Source organism: Peromyscus maniculatus, chromosome 14 (assembly GCF_049852395.1).
Source record: "Peromyscus maniculatus bairdii isolate BWxNUB_F1_BW_parent chromosome 14, HU_Pman_BW_mat_3.1, whole genome shotgun sequence".
Classification (NCBI taxonomy): Eukaryota; Metazoa; Chordata; class Mammalia; order Rodentia; family Cricetidae; genus Peromyscus; species Peromyscus maniculatus.
Window position 1 is genome coordinate 59,823,811 of NC_134865.1, and position 17,882 is coordinate 59,841,692.

The 17,882-nt window shown below is 48.5% G+C and overlaps 2 protein-coding genes across 5 annotated transcripts in view; one reads left to right on the forward strand and one right to left on the reverse strand.

Moving 5' to 3' along the window:
- Vipas39 (VPS33B interacting protein, apical-basolateral polarity regulator, spe-39 homolog) overlaps positions 1-5,118 on the reverse strand; it is a 26,665-nt gene extending 21,547 nt beyond the window's left edge. The window contains exons 1-2 of one of the 3 annotated variants that reach the window (XM_016008585.3): positions 5,025-5,118; positions 2,095-2,187 (exon numbers count right to left, since the gene is read on the reverse strand). In XM_016008585.3, coding sequence (XP_015864071.1) covers positions 2,095-2,187 — 93 coding nt within the window. In that variant the 5' untranslated portion in view covers positions 5,025-5,118. Of the gene's footprint in view, positions 1-2,094; positions 2,188-4,366; positions 4,500-4,635; positions 4,777-5,024 lie in introns of those variants that run through there. The other 2 variants (XM_006990316.4, XM_042260984.2) reach the window with 2 other exon arrangements.
- Ahsa1 (activator of HSP90 ATPase activity 1) lies at positions 5,009-12,917 on the forward strand. 2 transcript variants are annotated; one of them, XM_076551149.1, is made up of 9 exons: positions 5,009-5,147; positions 6,698-6,888; positions 8,559-8,641; positions 9,011-9,128; positions 10,157-10,245; positions 11,512-11,640; positions 12,068-12,169; positions 12,384-12,435; positions 12,527-12,917. In XM_076551149.1, the coding sequence occupies exons 4-9, from the start codon at positions 9,062-9,064 to the stop codon at positions 12,697-12,699; spliced, it is 612 nt and encodes a 203-aa protein (XP_076407264.1). In that variant the 5' UTR covers positions 5,009-5,147; positions 6,698-6,888; positions 8,559-8,641; positions 9,011-9,061; the 3' UTR covers positions 12,700-12,917. The 2 variants fall into 2 exon arrangements, with proteins under 2 accessions (XP_076407264.1, XP_006990381.2); XM_006990319.3 differs by having other exon boundaries at positions 5,112-5,411.
- The last annotated feature ends 4,965 nt before the right edge of the window (positions 12,918-17,882 follow it).

The window sequence follows — 17,882 nt, forward strand, 5'->3', positions numbered from 1 at the left end:
CCTCCTGTCCCACTGAAAACCAAGAAGGCTGAGCAGCTGGGACTCAGTGCCAAGAACCATCTGTAGGTACTGTACCTTAGGTCCAAATCCCACCTAGACATCACTGCAGTTGGTGGAAGACTCAAAGTCACTTTCGAATTCTAATCATATTCTGTAACTTGTCTGCAAATCTGCGTGAATACTACTCACTTCTCCAAAAATGACTATTCCCAAACAGGTCGTTTTTCAAAAACAAGTTATCAAGGAGCAGTGGTGTGCACCTCTGGTTCCAACTTCCAGGAAGACAAAAGCAGGAAGATGGCTTGAGCCCAAGAATTCTCCATCAGTCAAAGAAACACACAAGATCCCATCACCAAAACTAACAATGATAGAAACTGGGTGTGGTGGTACATGCCAGCACTCATAATCCCAGCACTCATGAGACGGAGGCAGCTATAACAAAAGAAACAAAAAATTTAGTTAAAAAAAAACTGGGCACGGTGGATTCAGCAGCACACCTTTAATCCCAGCACTCGAGAGACAAAGGCTGGCAGTGAGGCCAGCCAGGGTTATAAGGTGGGACCCTGTGAAAGAAAGATGGAGTGAAAATGAAAAGAAACATGAACCTATAAGATGGCTCAAAAGTAAGGACATTTGCCACCAAGCCTGATGATCTGAGTTCAATTCTCAGGACCCACATGGTAGAAGGAAAGAACTGACTCCTACACGCTGTCCTCTGGCCTCCACACGCAAACAGTGGCTCATGTGCTCCCTCACACATGAGTACATGTAATAAAAATTCTTTAGAAATGAGAAAGGAGCCGGGTGATGGTGGCAGCGCACGCCTTTAGTCCCAGCACTTGGGAGGCAGAGGCAGGCGGATCTCTGTGAGTTCAAGGCCAGCCTGGTCTACACAGTGAGTTCCAGGACAGCCAGGCTGTGACACAGAGAAACTCTGTCTCAAAAAGAACCAAAAAGAAAAGAAGTAAAAAAGGAGACAGAGGCAGGAAGATCAGAAGTTCAAGGTCTTCACCAACTATATCACTTGAATAAACAATCTGTGATTTTAAGGTAATAGTAAGAATGATAAAGTTAGCTTTTATAATCATTCTGGCTCCTTTTTTTAAAGGCTTCTCTTCATGAAGGCTGCCATAGTTTGTATCTGTTTCTAATTTTAATTTAGTGTGTGTGCATGCATGTATCATGTGTATGTATAGGTGTGCCCATTCCACTTCACAAGAAAGACAGGTGGTGCTGGCTAGTTTTATGTCAACACAAGTTAGAGGCACTTGGGAAAAGGGACCCTCATTTGAGAAAATGACCCCACTAGACTCATCTGTGGGCAGTGCCACTCCTGGGCTGGAGGTCCTGGGTGCTACAAGAAAGCAGGATGAGCAAGCCAGTCAGCAGACCTCCTCTGCTCCAGCTCCTGCCCTGCCTGCCCTCGGTGACAGTGTGACCAGAGAGTTCTAAGTTGAAATAAGCCACTTCCATCCCAAGTTCCTTTTGGTCATCATATTTGTCACAGCAACAGAAACCTAACCAAGCAAGACAACTGTAAGGAGTCGGTTCTGGAGACTAAACTCAGGTCACCATCCTTCCGGCAAGCACCTTTACCAGCTGAGCCATTTCACGGGCCACTGTATAGTTTGGATTTTGAAGGTCGTCCAAAGGCCTATATGTTAAAAATTTGGACTTCAGTACAGCCCTATAAGGAGGCTGTAGAGCCTGAGAAGTGGAGCCTAGTAGGAGATCCTTGGGCCATTGAAGAGTGTCCTCAAAGGGGATTATGGGACCCCATGCTGTCCCTTCTCTCCATTTTCTGGCTATGAGGTAAGCAGTTTTGTTCTATCATGTGACTGCACCACAATGTGCTGCCTATCCCAGGTCCAAAGCACAGAGCAACCAATCATAATCTAGAACCCTAAAAACTGAGCCAGAATAAGGCTTTTCTCTGGATCAATTGGTTATCTTGGGCCTTTCATGTAAGGGTACTAACATACAGGCTTTTCTGAAGATTATGAGCCATAACATTGTGAGCCTACTGAAGATGAGAAGAAATTTCCGAAAGGCATTCAAGAGTAAACTATGATTCTTAGCACTGTGGACACCTACCTGTGAGAGCTCATCATCTTCATCATCAAAAGTGAAAGCCTTGAACTTGGAGCTGTTCCAATATTCTTCCTCATCACCCTTTGTCCGGTTCATCTGGCGGGAAAGGAAGACAGGTACAGGTCCCTTTTGGAGCTCTCTATAAAGTGTTACACTACTAACTGCTCCCAGAAATAACAGATGTAGGAAAGAATGGTAAAGTACCTGCCATAGAAGTTAGACTCATCAGATCACGTTAGAAACTCCAGTTAGACACAAACATTCATTCCTAGAACCCCTATTGTGTTCAAATACTCTCAGGTGTTGTAAGAACTATAAAAACTGCAAGACAGTCTTCCTCCTGAAGGATCACGTTAGAGCAAGAGTACCCAAACCAGTGGGATGTTGTAAGAGAGGCAAATGCTCTAAGACTTGTCATAAGTTTGCCGAACATACAAAGATCAGCCAAAGCTCACCCCAAACAGAAAAAGTGACTTCATGTACTAACCTGAGACACTCTTCTAAGCTCTGGGGACACTACAGTTGACCACAGCCAACGAATGTCCCTCACTCCCCGTATGCTCTTTAAGTAACTACCATAAATGAAGGGAAAACAACTAAAAGAATCAGAATTATCTTGCCTGTATCATCAACTCACGATTATTTTATTAATCACTTGGCCAATTATGGGGTCAATTTCACGACCAAGGAAAGAAAATATATAAGATTAGCCAAGAGATTCCAAATTCTTCTCATAACTGTTCTAACTGCTCTAGGTATTGTTCTGCAAAAACAAGTTTTTCCGAACTAACCTGGATAAGAGTGAAAACTGTGGTTTAACCTAATAACTAAGTATGGCTACAGGGTCTCAGAGTCAAAAGGTAAATGATTTCTAAGCCTTGGAGAGATGCTATCTTGCCTGACTCGCTTATAGTGAAAAATAAATAGTATTCAGAAAAACCTAACAAAATGCCTAGCAGAACATAAACACTTAACTTTACAACCTTTTAGGCACTTAACACCTTACTGACATGTAAATATAATGCATATATTTTATGCATTATAAATATATATATAATTTATAATGCTTATAAGGCATAGCAGGTAGCCTGCCTAACAAGAATGAGGACTAAATTAGAAAATACATGCAAAGTGCTCATTGCCTGGCAGAAAGCTAATGTGTCCATCATTAGCTTTTTACTTAATCTTAAATGGTACCTTAGATAAAACTAGAGAATTTTTTTGATGTTTGCTTTTCGAGACATGGTGACATGGTTTATCTGTGTAGGCCTAGCTGTCCTAGAACTTGCTCGCTATGTAGACCAAGCTGGCCTCAAACTCAGACATCTGCCTGCCTCTGGCTTCCTAGTCCTGGGATTAAAGGTGTATGCCATCACTGACTGCCCAGCTAAAACTAGAGAAATTCATTTATTTTTTTGCACTGGTGGGAATTGAACTTTGGGCCTCACACATTTTAGTCAAGCACTCTACCACAGAGCTAAATTCCCAGCCTCCAAAAAGGGGGTAAAAAACATTTAAAAAGCAAACCTAAAAATTAAAAGAAATTCTAAACCAGGTCATAAATATTGAAGGTGTGTATAGAACAAATACATGTCTCTAGAATGTGTGCAATTTCATAAATAACTCTGTCATTCACTTGGCCTCCTGGGAGATTCCCACTGACCAGGCCTAAACACTCTGAGTCCAAACTACAATCCAGGTTTTTCCGGGCCCCTACGCTATTTCTACACTGTCTTTCATGACCCTTCTACCTTTTTTTTCCCCTACTTTTGGGAAAAGTACGGCTTATCTTTACAGTATATGAATAAGCACAGAATGTGCCTAACAAAACAAATATTCCACGAGAGAATTTCTAGAACCTTTAACCAGACTATGGCAATGCATACCCTGTATCAATTTGTACTTCCAGCGGCAAAAGAGACTATGATTTACTTGGCAAGCAAAGTGATCACATTGAATAACTCTAAAAAGGCATAAAGCAATCCCGTACACTGTTCAGAGTGACGGGAAAAGGGTGTTTGAACGTGGTTTAAAATGTTTCCGAGGTTTGATCTTATCATCACCTTGTACTTGAGAGCCCACAAGGGTAGGGCGACAGATAAGAAAGGTAAACAGAAACATGACACAGGGAAAACAGGACCCGTTAGAAAAACAAAAACAAAACCCCACAACCCATCCTTGTCTCGGGGCACTGTAGAAACCGGCTACTAGAAGCGAGGCTAGGTTCTTAAGGCACTGTTCCTAGGCTACAAGAAGAACGTCCAGGAAGTCACACCTTCACGGCCAACACCAGAGCCTGGAGAGACCTTGGGAGAGGACATGCTCGTTCAGAACCAGATGCTGCGTTCTCAACTAGCTGCTGCCGATTGCTCACTGGAAACTCCAGCTCCGAGCATGCTGACTCCCAAGAACGGCCCTGGACCAAAAGAATCAGCTCGGGAGTGAGAACGCAGGGATGCCTCAAAGACAGGGAAGGAATAAGGATGCGGAAAGGGTGGGTTCAACTAGACACGCGGCCCAGACACGGGCTTGGGACACCCTCACCTCTTCCACTCCGAGCCCTCCCGCTCAGGACAGCGCCAGGCTCAGCCACCGGACCAGCCTTTCTAAACAGGCTGTGCGGCATAGAGAAGGGGCCGAAGGGGACGGTCGCGAGAGGGGCTGAAGAAGGTGAAAGGAAGAGCCGCAAAGCATCCTGGGAGTTGCAGTTCCTTGGCCGCTGTCATCTTCGCGCTCTCCCGATAGGCCGCGGGGCTTCTGGACTACCATTCCCAGAAATGCTTGCGCACCGTGCCAGGTCATTTCCTTTACTTTCAGCGTGACCTTCCGCAGTTATCGGAAGGATCGTTTAACAAGACTACAACTCCCATCAGGCTCAGCAGGATCGGTTTAGGCCCCAAGGAAACAATGAGACGACTATTTTGTGTCCCTACCGGTGAGGATTGGTAGTTTGAGGGCTTAGACTTCAGAGGCCTTTTAAGATCAAACAGAGAGCTTTGAAGGAACTCCAGAAGTTACAGAACCCACGGTTCGGCGAGCCGGAACGGAAGTACCCGGTAGGAGTGAGGAGGAGCCGGAAGTTAAGGCGGGGAGGGGGTGGGGGTGGAGGGAAAAGCAAGCCAGGAGGTGCTGCTGCCGCTTCTAGTAGTTTCCAGGCGCTGCCGGGCGGCTGGGACCGAGCGGTCCTGAGGCTGTGGCTGCGGCTGCTTGGGAGCTGGTAGCGGTGCGATAAGTGAGCTGATGGCCAAGTGGGGTGAGGGAGACCCACGCTGGATCGTGGAGGAGCGGGCGGACGCCACCAACGTCAACAACTGGCACTGGTAAGGGCCAGCAGCAAGACAGGCCGCGGGAGCGCTGCTTTCCAGGCTGGGGTTTGGGGGTGCCCGGGGACCTTGGCGTGTGCAGATCTGGGGCCCACACAGCCCTGCCCCGGGGTTGGGCGTGGGTCCTTCCTGTAGCCGGGGTTCCTCTCCATCCCTCGCCACCCTCGCGGTGCGGTGCGGTGTTGGCTAGGGCGAGGGGTGCGACGTAGACCGCGGAGTCCCAGAGGAGGAATCTCAGAGCGAGCAGAACAGAGCGCCCTAGTTGCTGCAGCCAGGCTGAGCCCGGGGATACTTCCTACACGTGGCCGCAGGCGTCCTTGAGATCCAGACCCCTGCCGATTGTGTGGGGAGGCTGACTGCTGGCTGGGGAGGTCTCGGAGCAGCCCCCCGGCGCGGTGGTTACTGTTCCGTGGGTTACGGTGGAAAGTAAAAGTCATAGGGGACCGCTGCCTCCGTCCAGCGGGAGACGCTTCGGAACGTGATCTGCAGGGCGCTTGGAGCTTCGGGATGCTGAACGCGATGCGTGCAATGCAGCCTCTCACCCGGAACTGTTAAGTTCTGTTGTAACTCCAGGTTGCCGGGCAGTCATGATTTTACAGCCTAGCTGTTCTTAGAAGCTTCCTTATCTTTATGAAATCTCGTAGAAGCTATGTTATTTGGAGCGCAGCTGAACTTTACTCAAAACTATTTTTTTTGTTTTACTCAGTTGCCGCTGCTTTTTGCTTACATGGCTTTAATAGACGGGCAAAGAATTGATTTTCCGCTCTTTTTTTTCCCCCCTCACCCTGTCCCCTCTTACCCAGTGGACTTTGTTACACTGTTTAGAGGACATAGAATGTTTAGGGCATTTAAAAAAGTCTGAATAAGAAGGGTCAGAACACTGCTAATGAGGCTGGCATTGTTGGGTTTTTTTATTTACTGAGGCTCTTAGCGAAATGCTTGCTCTCCTGGCTTCAGCAGTGTGGTCACAGCTTTCCTCTTGGCCAGATGGGGGCGCCATGTTGATAATCGAGGGTCATCTGACTGAGCCTGGAGAGAACAACTTAGCACTGGTTTGTCACAGCACCTGCCTTTGTCCATAACTCACCGCCCTTTGGCTTCCCCAGATGGCCTGTGTGTGGACACACTGGGGTAGAATTTAGAGGGTTCGTTGTTATTGGTCTTTTCTGCTTCCTTTAACCTTGCGCTTCATCTTGCGCATGAAAAGTGTGTCCTCGTCGCCGTCGTCATGGTCCCCACCCCCACCCCAGTGACTGCTACCCATCTCTGCGTCTGTTTTGCAGGACAGAAAGGGATGCTTCCAACTGGTCCACGGAGAAGCTGAAAACGCTGTTCCTGGCCGTGCGAGTGGAAAATGAGCAGGGCAGGTGTGAGGTGACGGAGGTGAACAAGCTTGACGGAGAAGCCTCCATTAACAACCGGAAAGGCAAACTTATCTTCTTCTATGAGTGGACCATCAAACTAAACTGGACAGGTGAGGACCAGCCAGGCTGGCGGAGCCGAGGTTAGCTCCGATTCTGTGGCTCTTCCACTTGCTGGAGAGGAGGTTCTGAGCAGTGGCAAACCCTTGAAGGGAGGAGACAGCGCTGCTTGGGAGGAAAACAGTTTTGGGTGCTGCTGGGGGACACCAAATGTGTTCCGTTTGCGCTCTGAGTTTCATCGGTTCCCACCAGTGAAGTGACGGGGCACTGGGTCTTTGGACCTTGTTCTGTGTTAGGATTCATAAGGTGATAGAGTCTCAGGCTAGTTTATTTCATTTGCGTCTTATGAATGATTTAAGAGGGAGCGGTTTTTCGTTTGTTCTCTTAACTTCAATCACTTTCTAACTCCAGTTTGAATCTTACCATGTTAGACCTCTGTACTATTGTAGCTGATAAGTAAGTATTATTTGGATGTAGAGTTAGTTTTGTCATAATTAATGTGTGTTCCTAAAAATTAATGTGTGCATTATGCAACAGTCATGCAGTAAGAAACCACAGGTTTATAGAGAGGATAGAATTGGGAATACGGTACCTGATGGGCAGTGGTGGTGCACATACCTTTAATCCCAGCACTCAGGAGGCAGAGGCAGGTGGACCTCTGAGTTCCCGGCCAGTCTGGTCTACAGAGCGAGTTCCAGGCCAGCCAAGGCTACACAGAGAAACCCTGTCAGAGAAAAAATAAATACAGTACCCATCTGATGTGGTGATATGTGCCTGTGGTCCCACTAATTGGGAGGCTGAGGTAGGAAAATGGCTGTGAGTTCTAAAGGGAAAGGGAAAGAAACACACCTTCAAAAAAACATCATCAGTGACACGATTTTAAAATGAAGAAATTGGGGTGGAGAGACTGGAGTTTGGTTCCCAGCACCCACATCTTGCAATTCACAGACGTCTAGAACTCCAACTTCAGAGGGATCTGGTGTCTCTGGCCTCTGAGGGCCCTTGCATACAGATGTGCTTACACGTGCACACACACACAAATTTAAACTATAGAAACTAAGAATTGATAGTAGAGTTTTATTCGTGTGATGAGTATGAAGTACATGTATACTGTAATCGGGATGGTTTTTCTTTGATTGAAATTTCATTGTGTCCGTGGGCATCACAGGGATTGCAGCTTGAAGGCTCTTGTGAGATCCTGGAAGGGAGGTCTTCTGAGGCAGAAGGATCATCACACCAATGGCACATTACCTGACAGATGTTTTGAGATATGAGCTCTCATTTATTTCTGTGCATCTCTTCACCTGGTTACAGTTTTCTCTGTTCACTTCTTATTTCTCAATGATGAACTCACATAGAAGCAAATATGAAATAGCTATAAACAGATTGCTCCCTAACATATCAGTCATATTGGATAAATGCTTGTTTTCAGAACAGCTGTTCAAACTGAATTGATGCTCGTGGCTACCCGACAGACTCTGGGAGAACTGAGCTACTACCCGATTTGTGTAGCTCTCAGGGCCATGCTGTAATGCCCCATTCGATCTTTCCATGGGGTGAGAAAAGACATTGGGGTGCTGATGGTTGCTTCTGGCATTTGGCACTCTCTGAGGATAGAGGGGCAGCTTAGAATGGGGGTTAAAGAAGCTCTAAGTGGACAGTGTTCCTGGCAGGGCCTTCCCTGCCGAGGAGGAGGCTAATGGAATTGCATTGCTTTGCACAGGTACCTCTAAGTCAGGAGTGCAATACAAAGGACACGTGGAAATCCCCAATCTGTCGGATGAGAACAGTGTGGATGAAGTGGAGGTTTGTGTTTCCTAACTTCTTATCTGAGTCCTCCCTGTCTGTATAGTCTCAGATGAGAAAAGCGGTCATCCCCACCGTTCATAGCCAAGGCTTAGGCTAACCATTCTAAAGCTCAATCTGAGATGAGTCTAAGGCTCTCTGGTGCCTTTGGAAACTTCCAGAGCAATGTGTACATAGTCGGTGTCTCTGCTTTGGCTAGGGAAATGGGTTGTAACATTAGCCCTCTCTGCCCTGGCAGAGAGGAGTGGAGAAGGAATGTTGTTGGGATTGGACAAACGTGGCAGCTCTACACCTTTCCTGTGGAAATGTCAGCGGCCTCTTGACTGCTCCTTAAATCATTTTATCACCTGCTCTTGATCTCTCACTCAGATTAGTGTGAGCCTTGCCAAAGACGAGCCTGACACAAATCTCGTGGCCTTAATGAAGGAAGAAGGGGTGAAACTTCTAAGAGAAGCAGTGGGGATTTACATCAGCACCCTCAAAACAGGTATCCTTTTAGAACTCTGCCTGAGGAGGCTGTCTTCCACTGCCAGACCTTGACTGAGGGCCTGGACTGCCCTTCCCCTGGCAGATGGGTAATGATGGGGGGTGGGGGTAGGGGGTGAAGTTGATCTAAAAGCTCCGAGTTAGAGGAAGATCCTGAGCTGTGTTGTCTAATGGAGTTGGCTGTCAGGCTGACCCAAGTGAGGTGTGCTGGGAGTGTGAAATACACAGTGGGTTTTGAGATGGTGCCAAAAAAACAGTGTAAAATATCTCAATTTAAAGATTGATAGCCATTGAGCCGGGCGGTAGTGGCGCACGCCTTTAATCCCAGCACGCAGGAGGCAGAGGCAGGCCAGTCTCTGAGTTCGAGGCCAGCCTGGGCTACAGAGTGAGTTCCAGGACAGGCTCCAAAGCTACAGAGAAACCCTGTCTCGAAAAACCAAAAAAAAAGATTGATAGCCATTGAAACAATAGTTATTTTAGAGTAACATTAGATAGTATGATTAGGTTAAATATACTAGTGAAACTTCACCTTGAACATTAACTTTCATGTTACTACTGGAAGTCTTAAATTACATGTAAGACACACGTTTCCGTCAGACAGCTCCGATCTAAAGACTATTTTAGAGTAATCCTGGACTGTTGCTGGTCCTCCTCTTCCAGGAAGTTGACATGGTTAGACGCAGAGGGGTTAACCCAGATGTGCTGGGGGACTCCGCCTCTACCACATCCTTCTGATCTTGGTGTTGGAGTTCATATTAAGACCAGCCTTGAAATTGATCATTTTTAGTGAGAACCGAGACTCCAGTGTTGTGACTAGTGAGTCTCTTTTATAGTAGAGACTAAAGACGTTGTAATGTTTCCATTTTTAAGATAATGCTACTGTATTCTGTACACTGAGATAATCTGTTGGGCATAAACTAGGGTAGAGAGAGAGAGAATGCAGGCTTTTCCTTAATTCTGGTTATGACAGCTGTGTTTGTCTCACGTCCTGTGTCAGCTAAGAGATTAATAAGGATTTTGTCTTTGCAGAGTTCACTCAGGGCATGATCTTGCCCACAGTGAATGGAGAGTCCGTAGACCCGGTGGGTCAGCCAGCACCCAAAACTGAGGTGTGCAAGGTAAGCAGTGTTCCCAGGTGATGCCGTCCGCCTTCTGCAGAGGGAGAGAGTGAGCGCCACCATGTGCCACATCAGCTTTTCTGTGTCCCCGACTCCAAAGCCAGAGCAGCCCGTGTGGGTGCTTTCTTAGAGAGACTGCAATATATAGTTTGCTCTCAGTGTCGTAACCTGGTGCAGTTTTATTTTACATGTTTATTTTTATTTCTGAACTTGTCTGTGTGTTCACCAAGTGCCCTTGAAGGCCTTTCAGGAGGGGTGTCAGGTCTCCTTCAACTGTGATGCAGCAGTTGTGAGCCACCTAGTGGACGTGCTGGGAATGGAAGCTGCGACCTTTGCAGAACAGCCAGTGTTCTTAACCACTGAGCCATCCCTCCAGTCTCCTAACCTGTTTTTTATTGGTTGATGGTGGACCCCTGGAGCAGAGAGAAGCCATCAGGGACAGTGAAGGGTGGCTTGTGATTGCACATAGCACCCACCAGTCCGCTGCTCTTAGCGTCATTTCTAACTGGGGAGTTGAATGTTGAGGATCTCGTCCCAGGGTTAGGTTGCTGCCTTCCTCCACGGGAAACTGATTCATCTCATTCTGCTTGTGGAGCAAGTGCATGATTTATCTAGAGCAGATCCTGGGGGTCCCGACTCAGCGCCTGGGTTAGAGCCCTGCATCCTTTTGTCGACAAGCACAGTGAAGAACACTCCAGAAAGCACTGCATCCAGCCTGCTTGCTTTTTCTCCTTCCCCTCCTTTCCCTTTCTTTCTCTTCCTTTTCTTGTCTTTGTCTCTCTGTCCTTTACTTTTCCTTCCTTTCCTTTCTTGTCCTGGGGTGAATCCCAGGGCCTCGTGTATGTGGAGCATCTCAGGGTGCTGAGCTATGCCCTCAGCTCCCCTATCCAGTTACTTCAGTTGCACCGAGCTCTGAAATGCCCAAGATTGACTTGTCCTTTGTCTGGTGGGTTTTGTGATAAGTACAAGAGGACTTGTACTTCCTAGGGGCTGGGGAGATGGCTCTCATGGAATCCAGTGATCTATGCAGGTACCACATGTGGTATACATTCACACACTCTTAGACTCTTCTTAAAGATCCTAGTAAAGGTGTTTCTGGAAAGTTCTCCTGTGACGGAAACATGATATGCACAAACTCCCTTTAACCCCTTGGACTGCTTAGCTTTGGGGGTGCAGGCTTCTAGGCGAGCGAATGAGTTGTCCCTGCAGCTGTGTTGATTGAGATCTCACCAGCTCTAAAGTCACCCCTTTTCACCCCCTTCATAGGCGAAGGCTGCTCCTTCAAAAAGCCAGGCCAAACCTGTTGGTGTCAAAATCCCCACTTGTAAGATCACCCTTCGAGAGACCTTCCTGACGTCACCCGAGGAGCTCTATAGAGTGTTCACCACCCAGGAGGTGAGTGAGCTGCCATCACCCCAGGGCCCTTAGGTGCCGGGCTCTGCTGCTAAGTGGACTGGGAAGGCCTCTTAGACTGGCAGGGGTGGAGGGCATTTTCACACACACTCACATTTTTTTCTGTTTGTACTAGTTAGGGGCATGTCAGCAGGAGCCAGTGCATTCTTTAGAAGAGTGAATGGGGGTGGGGTAGGGTGGCTCAGTGATACGACACTTGTGTACTGGAAGGGAGGAAAACAAGGAAAGAAAAAGTATGTGTGTGAAGTAATAGCATCATGGATTCAGAATTCCTGAGGTCCAGCCTAGTCTGTAGAGGACCAGAACACAGGGAGACCAGAACGTCCTCACGGGCAGAGGTGAGGAACTGCCCTTGGCCCGAGTCCCATTGAGAGCCATGCATCTTGTCCCACTTCCTGCTTCCCTGCAGCTGGTCCAGGCCTTCACCCATGCTCCCGCGGCCTTAGAAGCAGACAAAGGTGGGAAGTTTCACATGGTCGACGGCAACGTCACTGGAGAGTTCACTGATCTGGTGAGTCACTCAGCCCCACCTCTTCCAGGTTAGAGTCGTGTGTGTCTCCATTTTCTGGGGAAAACTTGAGGCCTCTGTGATACTTTCCAAACAGTGCTGTAGTCTGAGTTTTCTTGCAAGTGGGACAGTCACTCACACACACAGAGGCAGACGGCTTGCCCGGCCGGGCTGGGTGCACCGTGGCCTCTCTAGACCGAGCTCCCCGTTGTTCCAGGTCCCTGAGAAACACATCGCTATGAAGTGGAGGTTCAAGTCGTGGCCGGAGGGTGAGTAAGGCTCGCTGCCATCGTCCCCCAGCACTGTCGCCCCGTTTAAACTCGTCCAGGAGCTCTGGGTCTGAAAACCCCCTTCCCACAGGGCACTTTGCTACCATCACCTTGACCTTCCTGGACAAGAACGGAGAGACAGAGCTGTGCATGGAAGGCCGGGGCATCCCTGCTCCCGAGGAAGAGCGGACGCGGCAAGGCTGGCAGCGGTACTACTTTGAGGGCATCAAACAGACCTTTGGCTACGGCGCTCGCTTGTTCTAGGGCCGCAACAGCGGGGTTCCAGCCTGTCAACACTTCAGTCCAGCCGTTCAGGAGGGGTTTGTGACTCACAGGATTGCACCATCCCGACAGCTAACTTGGGGCTGGGGCCCCTCCCTTCCACGTATACCTTGGGTTTGTGCATGTTTTCTGCTGGGTGGGATCTGAGGGTGATTTCTCTTTTATGTGTACATACGCTAAATAAACAGATTTTAAAAGCATGCATTTCTTATAATCTGTGTTGACTGGGAGCCTAGTGTTCTGTTCCCTGAAGATTTTGAATTTGAACAAATACATGAAGTTTGAAGCCTCTCCTATGATCCTAGTATTCAGGAGGGGGGAAACAGGAGGATTAGAAGTTCAAGGCTAACCTGGGCTATATGAGACCCTATCAGTTGTGGGGCTGGAGAGATGGCTCAGTGGTTAAGAGCACTGGCTACTTTTGCAGAGAACGGGGGTTCGATTCTCAGCACGCACCACACAGCTCACTGCCACCTGTCACTCCAGTTCTAAGGGATCTGATGCCCTCTTCTGGCCTCCTGCATGTATGTGGTCTCCATAGGCAAAATATAGGCAAAACACCCATACACACAGAATAAAAATTTGAAAAGTGCAAAGGGTGGTGGCTGTTGATGACAGCATGGTTCTTTTGTTTTTGGTTTTTCGAGACAGGGTTTCTCTGTGTAACATTCCTGACTGTTCTGGAACTTGCTTCGTAGACCAGGCTGGACTCAAACTCACTGAGATCCATCTTTTTTTGTGGGGGGTAGAGAGGAACAGCAGGATTCTTGAGCTAGTTTATTTCACACGGGAGGGCTGGCACTCTGGAATAAACAGCACTAACAAAGTACACGATGGTGGCATGGGTCTTGGACTCTGACCTCTACAAAGAGATGACCTCAGGTGGTATTCAGAGATGGAGATGACCAGTGGTGGCCTCATAGAGAGCTGCTGTGTCCCAGACCTCACAGTCTGCTTTCATTGACGGTCTAATCTCCATAAAGCCCTGGGACACCCGATCACCCATTTCATAAAACTTAATCCTTGAACTTCTTTTTCCTCTGCTTTGTTTTTTCTGTTGTTTTGTTTTTAAGGCAGGATCTTGCTACATAACACAGGCAGGCCTTGAACTCCTAAATGCAGGAATTGCAGAAGCCTACTGCCACGTGATCCTTTTAATGTATGTTATTTATTTGCCTCTGGCTTCTTAGGTTAAGAGCCCAGATCCAACAGCCAGTGCTGAGCATGGCTGACATTTAGAATGCAGACTATCACCACAGAGCTGTTGCTAACCTTGGGCCTACTGCCTTGCCGTGTTCATCCCCACAGAGAATTGGATGCGCCTCCCGTATGTGATTCTCCCTCCTGGAGTAGGAAGTCCCAGGCCTCTTAGTATTCCACCCTGAAAAGGAGGAAGGAGCCCACGTCCTTTTCGTGCTGAGCTCCAGGCCAAGTGCTGTGGGAGTCCTTCTCAGTGGGGTCCACATGGCAGGAAACGTGAACCAAGTAAGCAGTGACTCCCAGCTTACCCCCACCCCAGCATGAATCAGCGCTCCCTTAAGACAGCTACTCATCTCCCATTTCATTAGTGCTGAGGCCTGCAAGCTAAGCCTAGATGACTTGGCAGAATTTTATAGTTAAAACAAGATCAGTTCAGATCATCATGACTTAAATTATTCAGATAAGTGCTAGGCTAATACTGCATCTAATTTGGCATTCCATCCGCCTGCAAGGGACATAGAAGACCCTTGACAGAGACCCTGGACTCCACCTTAAATCAATGAGTCCTTTCTAACACAACCCAAAAAACCAGAGCCCCGCCACCTCTGTCTGCGTTTCAGAGTGCAGAAAAACGGGAAGGGATGACGCCACCTTGATATAGCCGGACACAGCAGTGTGACACGCTTCATATCCCCAGTCAGCTCTTGCTGTGTCTACTAGTAACAGCCATCTGAGCCCAAGATGCCCATGGTGAAAGAGAAAACCACTGACTTGTTTTGAATGGTGAACATTTCCACTCCCCAGCCGGCTAGGCCAAAGTCCTAGTTTATAAATGTCGATAACACGGGTTACCAGGTACCGTGGGAGACCATGCAAGGAATGGAGTGGGGCATGACAGTGTCCACCTGTGATCGAAGCTCTCAGGAAGCACAGGCCGAAGGATCGCCACAATACCAGGGCCACACTGGTCACACTGGTCCCAGACAGGTCTATGTAGAGAGTACCTAAGGTTAACCTGACCTGGCTACAGAAGGGACCCTGTCTAAAAACTAAGGATGCACTTGGCAACACCTAGTGTCTGCTGACTTCTGGACTCACAACCAACCTCAGCTATTTTCCCTTAAATCAAAATGGATACTATGGGCTGGGTGGTGGTGGCGGCGGCGGCGGCGGCAGCAGCAGCGCACGCCTTTAATCCCAGCACTCGGGAGGCAGAAGCAGGTGAACTCTTAAGTTTTAGGCCAGCCTGGTCTAGAGAATGAGTTCCAGGACAGCCAGGACTACTCAGAGAAACCCTTTCTCAAAAAAACAAAACAAACAAAACATACTATGATGTCATGAACTGGTTTAGTTCAGATGGCCGTGCCCAGGACAATGGGTTTCCATACCTTAGGGTCACCTGGGGGAACCTGTTCTATACAGAATCCCAGACTTCACCTCTATAGAGATTTTTACTTTCTAAGCGTAGATGCATGGCCCACACATTTGCATTTTCCTGTCTTAGCTCACTCTAGTTGTCAGGGTTTCGTTTTTTTAGAAGCACTTCAAACATGAAAAAAAAAAAAAAATCTACCTGTAATAGAGGAAGCAAGGGGCATATCCGATCTTTGGAAAGCTTTGAAGCATCCTACGTCTGTGCTGTTGCTGGCTCTTTTCAACTTGATCTGTCCCGCCTAGCCTAGGGGCCTGCGTGAAGCAAACCAGAGAGAGAAGAGGGAACCAAACCAGCTTGGTGGCTGGGGCTCCACCGTGCAGTATTCACCACAGGGTTGGTATTCTTGCTGACGGGTATTCACGGGGTTAGTATTCTTGCTGGGCGCGCAGCTGGCCGAGTCAGCAAGGTGTGCGACACGAGGCTGAGCTGAAGAGGAAGAGCCTTCTCTGATTTCAAGGCCTCCTGGGTCTGACACTAGCCACTCCTAAACCGTCCCTTTCAGAGGTTCAGTGACCCCCCGTCATTGGTGCTTGTGTCCCTGCGCAGGTGTTCCGTAAGCCTGCAGCCACCTGCACAGGGTCTCTTTCTCCTTAGCACAGCTTGAATAAACACTTACTTCACAGCTGATCGGCTACTGCCCCTGCAAGCCTCCCTCCCGGTGGCAACCTCTCTTTCCTTTCTTCAGGTTTCTCTCACCTGGGGCTTGACATGGCAGCAATTTTGCGTGGCATTTAGAGTCCAATAGACAACCCCTGGGCATTGATTAGGTTTGGATGATATTCAAGTGCCAAGATAAAAATTCTACTAGAAGGGAGCTGAATGGGCAGTGCCTATGGAGAGACGCTGGGATGTTTGGTTTTTTTTTTTTTTTTTTTTTTTTTTTTTTTTTTTTGGTTTTTTCGAGACAGGGTTTCTCTTGTGTAGCTTTGCGCCTTTCCTGGAACTCACTTGGTAGCCCAGGCTGGCCTCGAACTCACAGAGATCCGCCTGGCTCTGCCTCCCGAGTGCTGGGATTAAAGGCGTGCGCCACCACCGCCCGGCTCTTTGTTTTTGTTTTTTAAGTTTCTGCTAAAACGTAATTAAAAGGAGCAGAAGGTGGCAGACCATGCCTGTGGCCCCAGCCATGCAGAAGCTGGAAGAGGCGGATCACTTGCGCTCAGGAGGCCAGTCTGGACAAGCCAGAAAGACCCCGGTCAGACACAAAATAGTCCTGTGCTCTGTGCACGTGTTACCGGGGCTTGAATCCAGGTTTTCACACATGCTCGGCAGGCGCTCTACCACTGAGCTACATCCCCAGGATCTATTGGCTTTTTTGGGGGGAGGACCAAGTCTCGATAGCCAACCTAAGATGCTCTCCTGGCCACCAGTGTTTTCAGCTGCTCGGCTCCCCTGCTCCCCTTGAGCCTGCTCCCAGCATTTCCGGGCCTGTCAATCACACTTTCCTGCAGAAGGACCATGGGCGGAGCGGGGAGGGGTCCTCTCAGCTCAGACACATCCTGCCGGGCTGCCTCTTCGGGCTCTAAAACGACCAACGGTAATGTCTACCTTCTCCGTGGTGAACTTGTTCTTGGTCCCCAAGGGCAACTTTATTAGAACGTGAGGAACTAATATCTCTACCTCCTGAATCCATTCACGTTGGTCAGTTACTTTGATGTATAGACAGGGAGATAGTTTACAATCCACAACCCAGCCGGGCGTGGCGGCACATACCATTAATCCCAGCACTCCCAGGAGGCAGAGGCAGAGAGTGAATCACTTGAGTTTGAGACCTGCATGGTCCATGGAGTGAGTTGCAGGAGAGCCAGGACTACACAGAGAAACCCTGTCTCAAAAACCAAACAAACAAACAAACAAAAATAACCAACCAAACAACAACAACAACCCTCATAACCTCCCTGTCTCAGCCTCCCAAGGGCTAGGATTATAGGCACTCACTGAACTCCTTAGGGAACAGAGAGGACCTGGCTCCTACCCGATGACCTGAGACCCTCTGTTCCGACCCACTAATATTCTACTTGCAGCGGAACATATTTAGGTTGTTGTTTGGACCCAGACTAAGATAATACCCTGCCATAACTCTGCCTTTCCCCGAAACGTTAGGGATGACAGTGTGTGTGTGGGGGGTGTCTGATTGTCTGATAAGGACACAGGCTAGGGGAAAGTACAGGTGTACCTCTCATGTCAGGTTGGACCCCCTCCAAACTAATCTCTTGGAGGAGAGAGGTGCTAACTTCCCTGCAGAGTAAATGCCGTTTGCCTGTGTGTACATCGCGGATTTGGAGTTCTGGGCCTCTGGGTCTAGCCAGCCGCTAGACAGGCTCAAAGGCGGCCTGCTCTGGGTGTGAGCAAGCCTAACCAATGAAGAGAGTCTGGTCCCTGCATTCAGGAAGCCCCGTGGGCAGCTGCGTTAGGAAAAGGAGTTGTTGGCTTGGTTATCTATCGCAAGCCCAGCCAAGAGGAGTTTGACCTGCGTGATAAGCAAGGGCCTCTACCCCCTCCCTTCTTCCAGGGCCCAAATCCTTTCTCACAC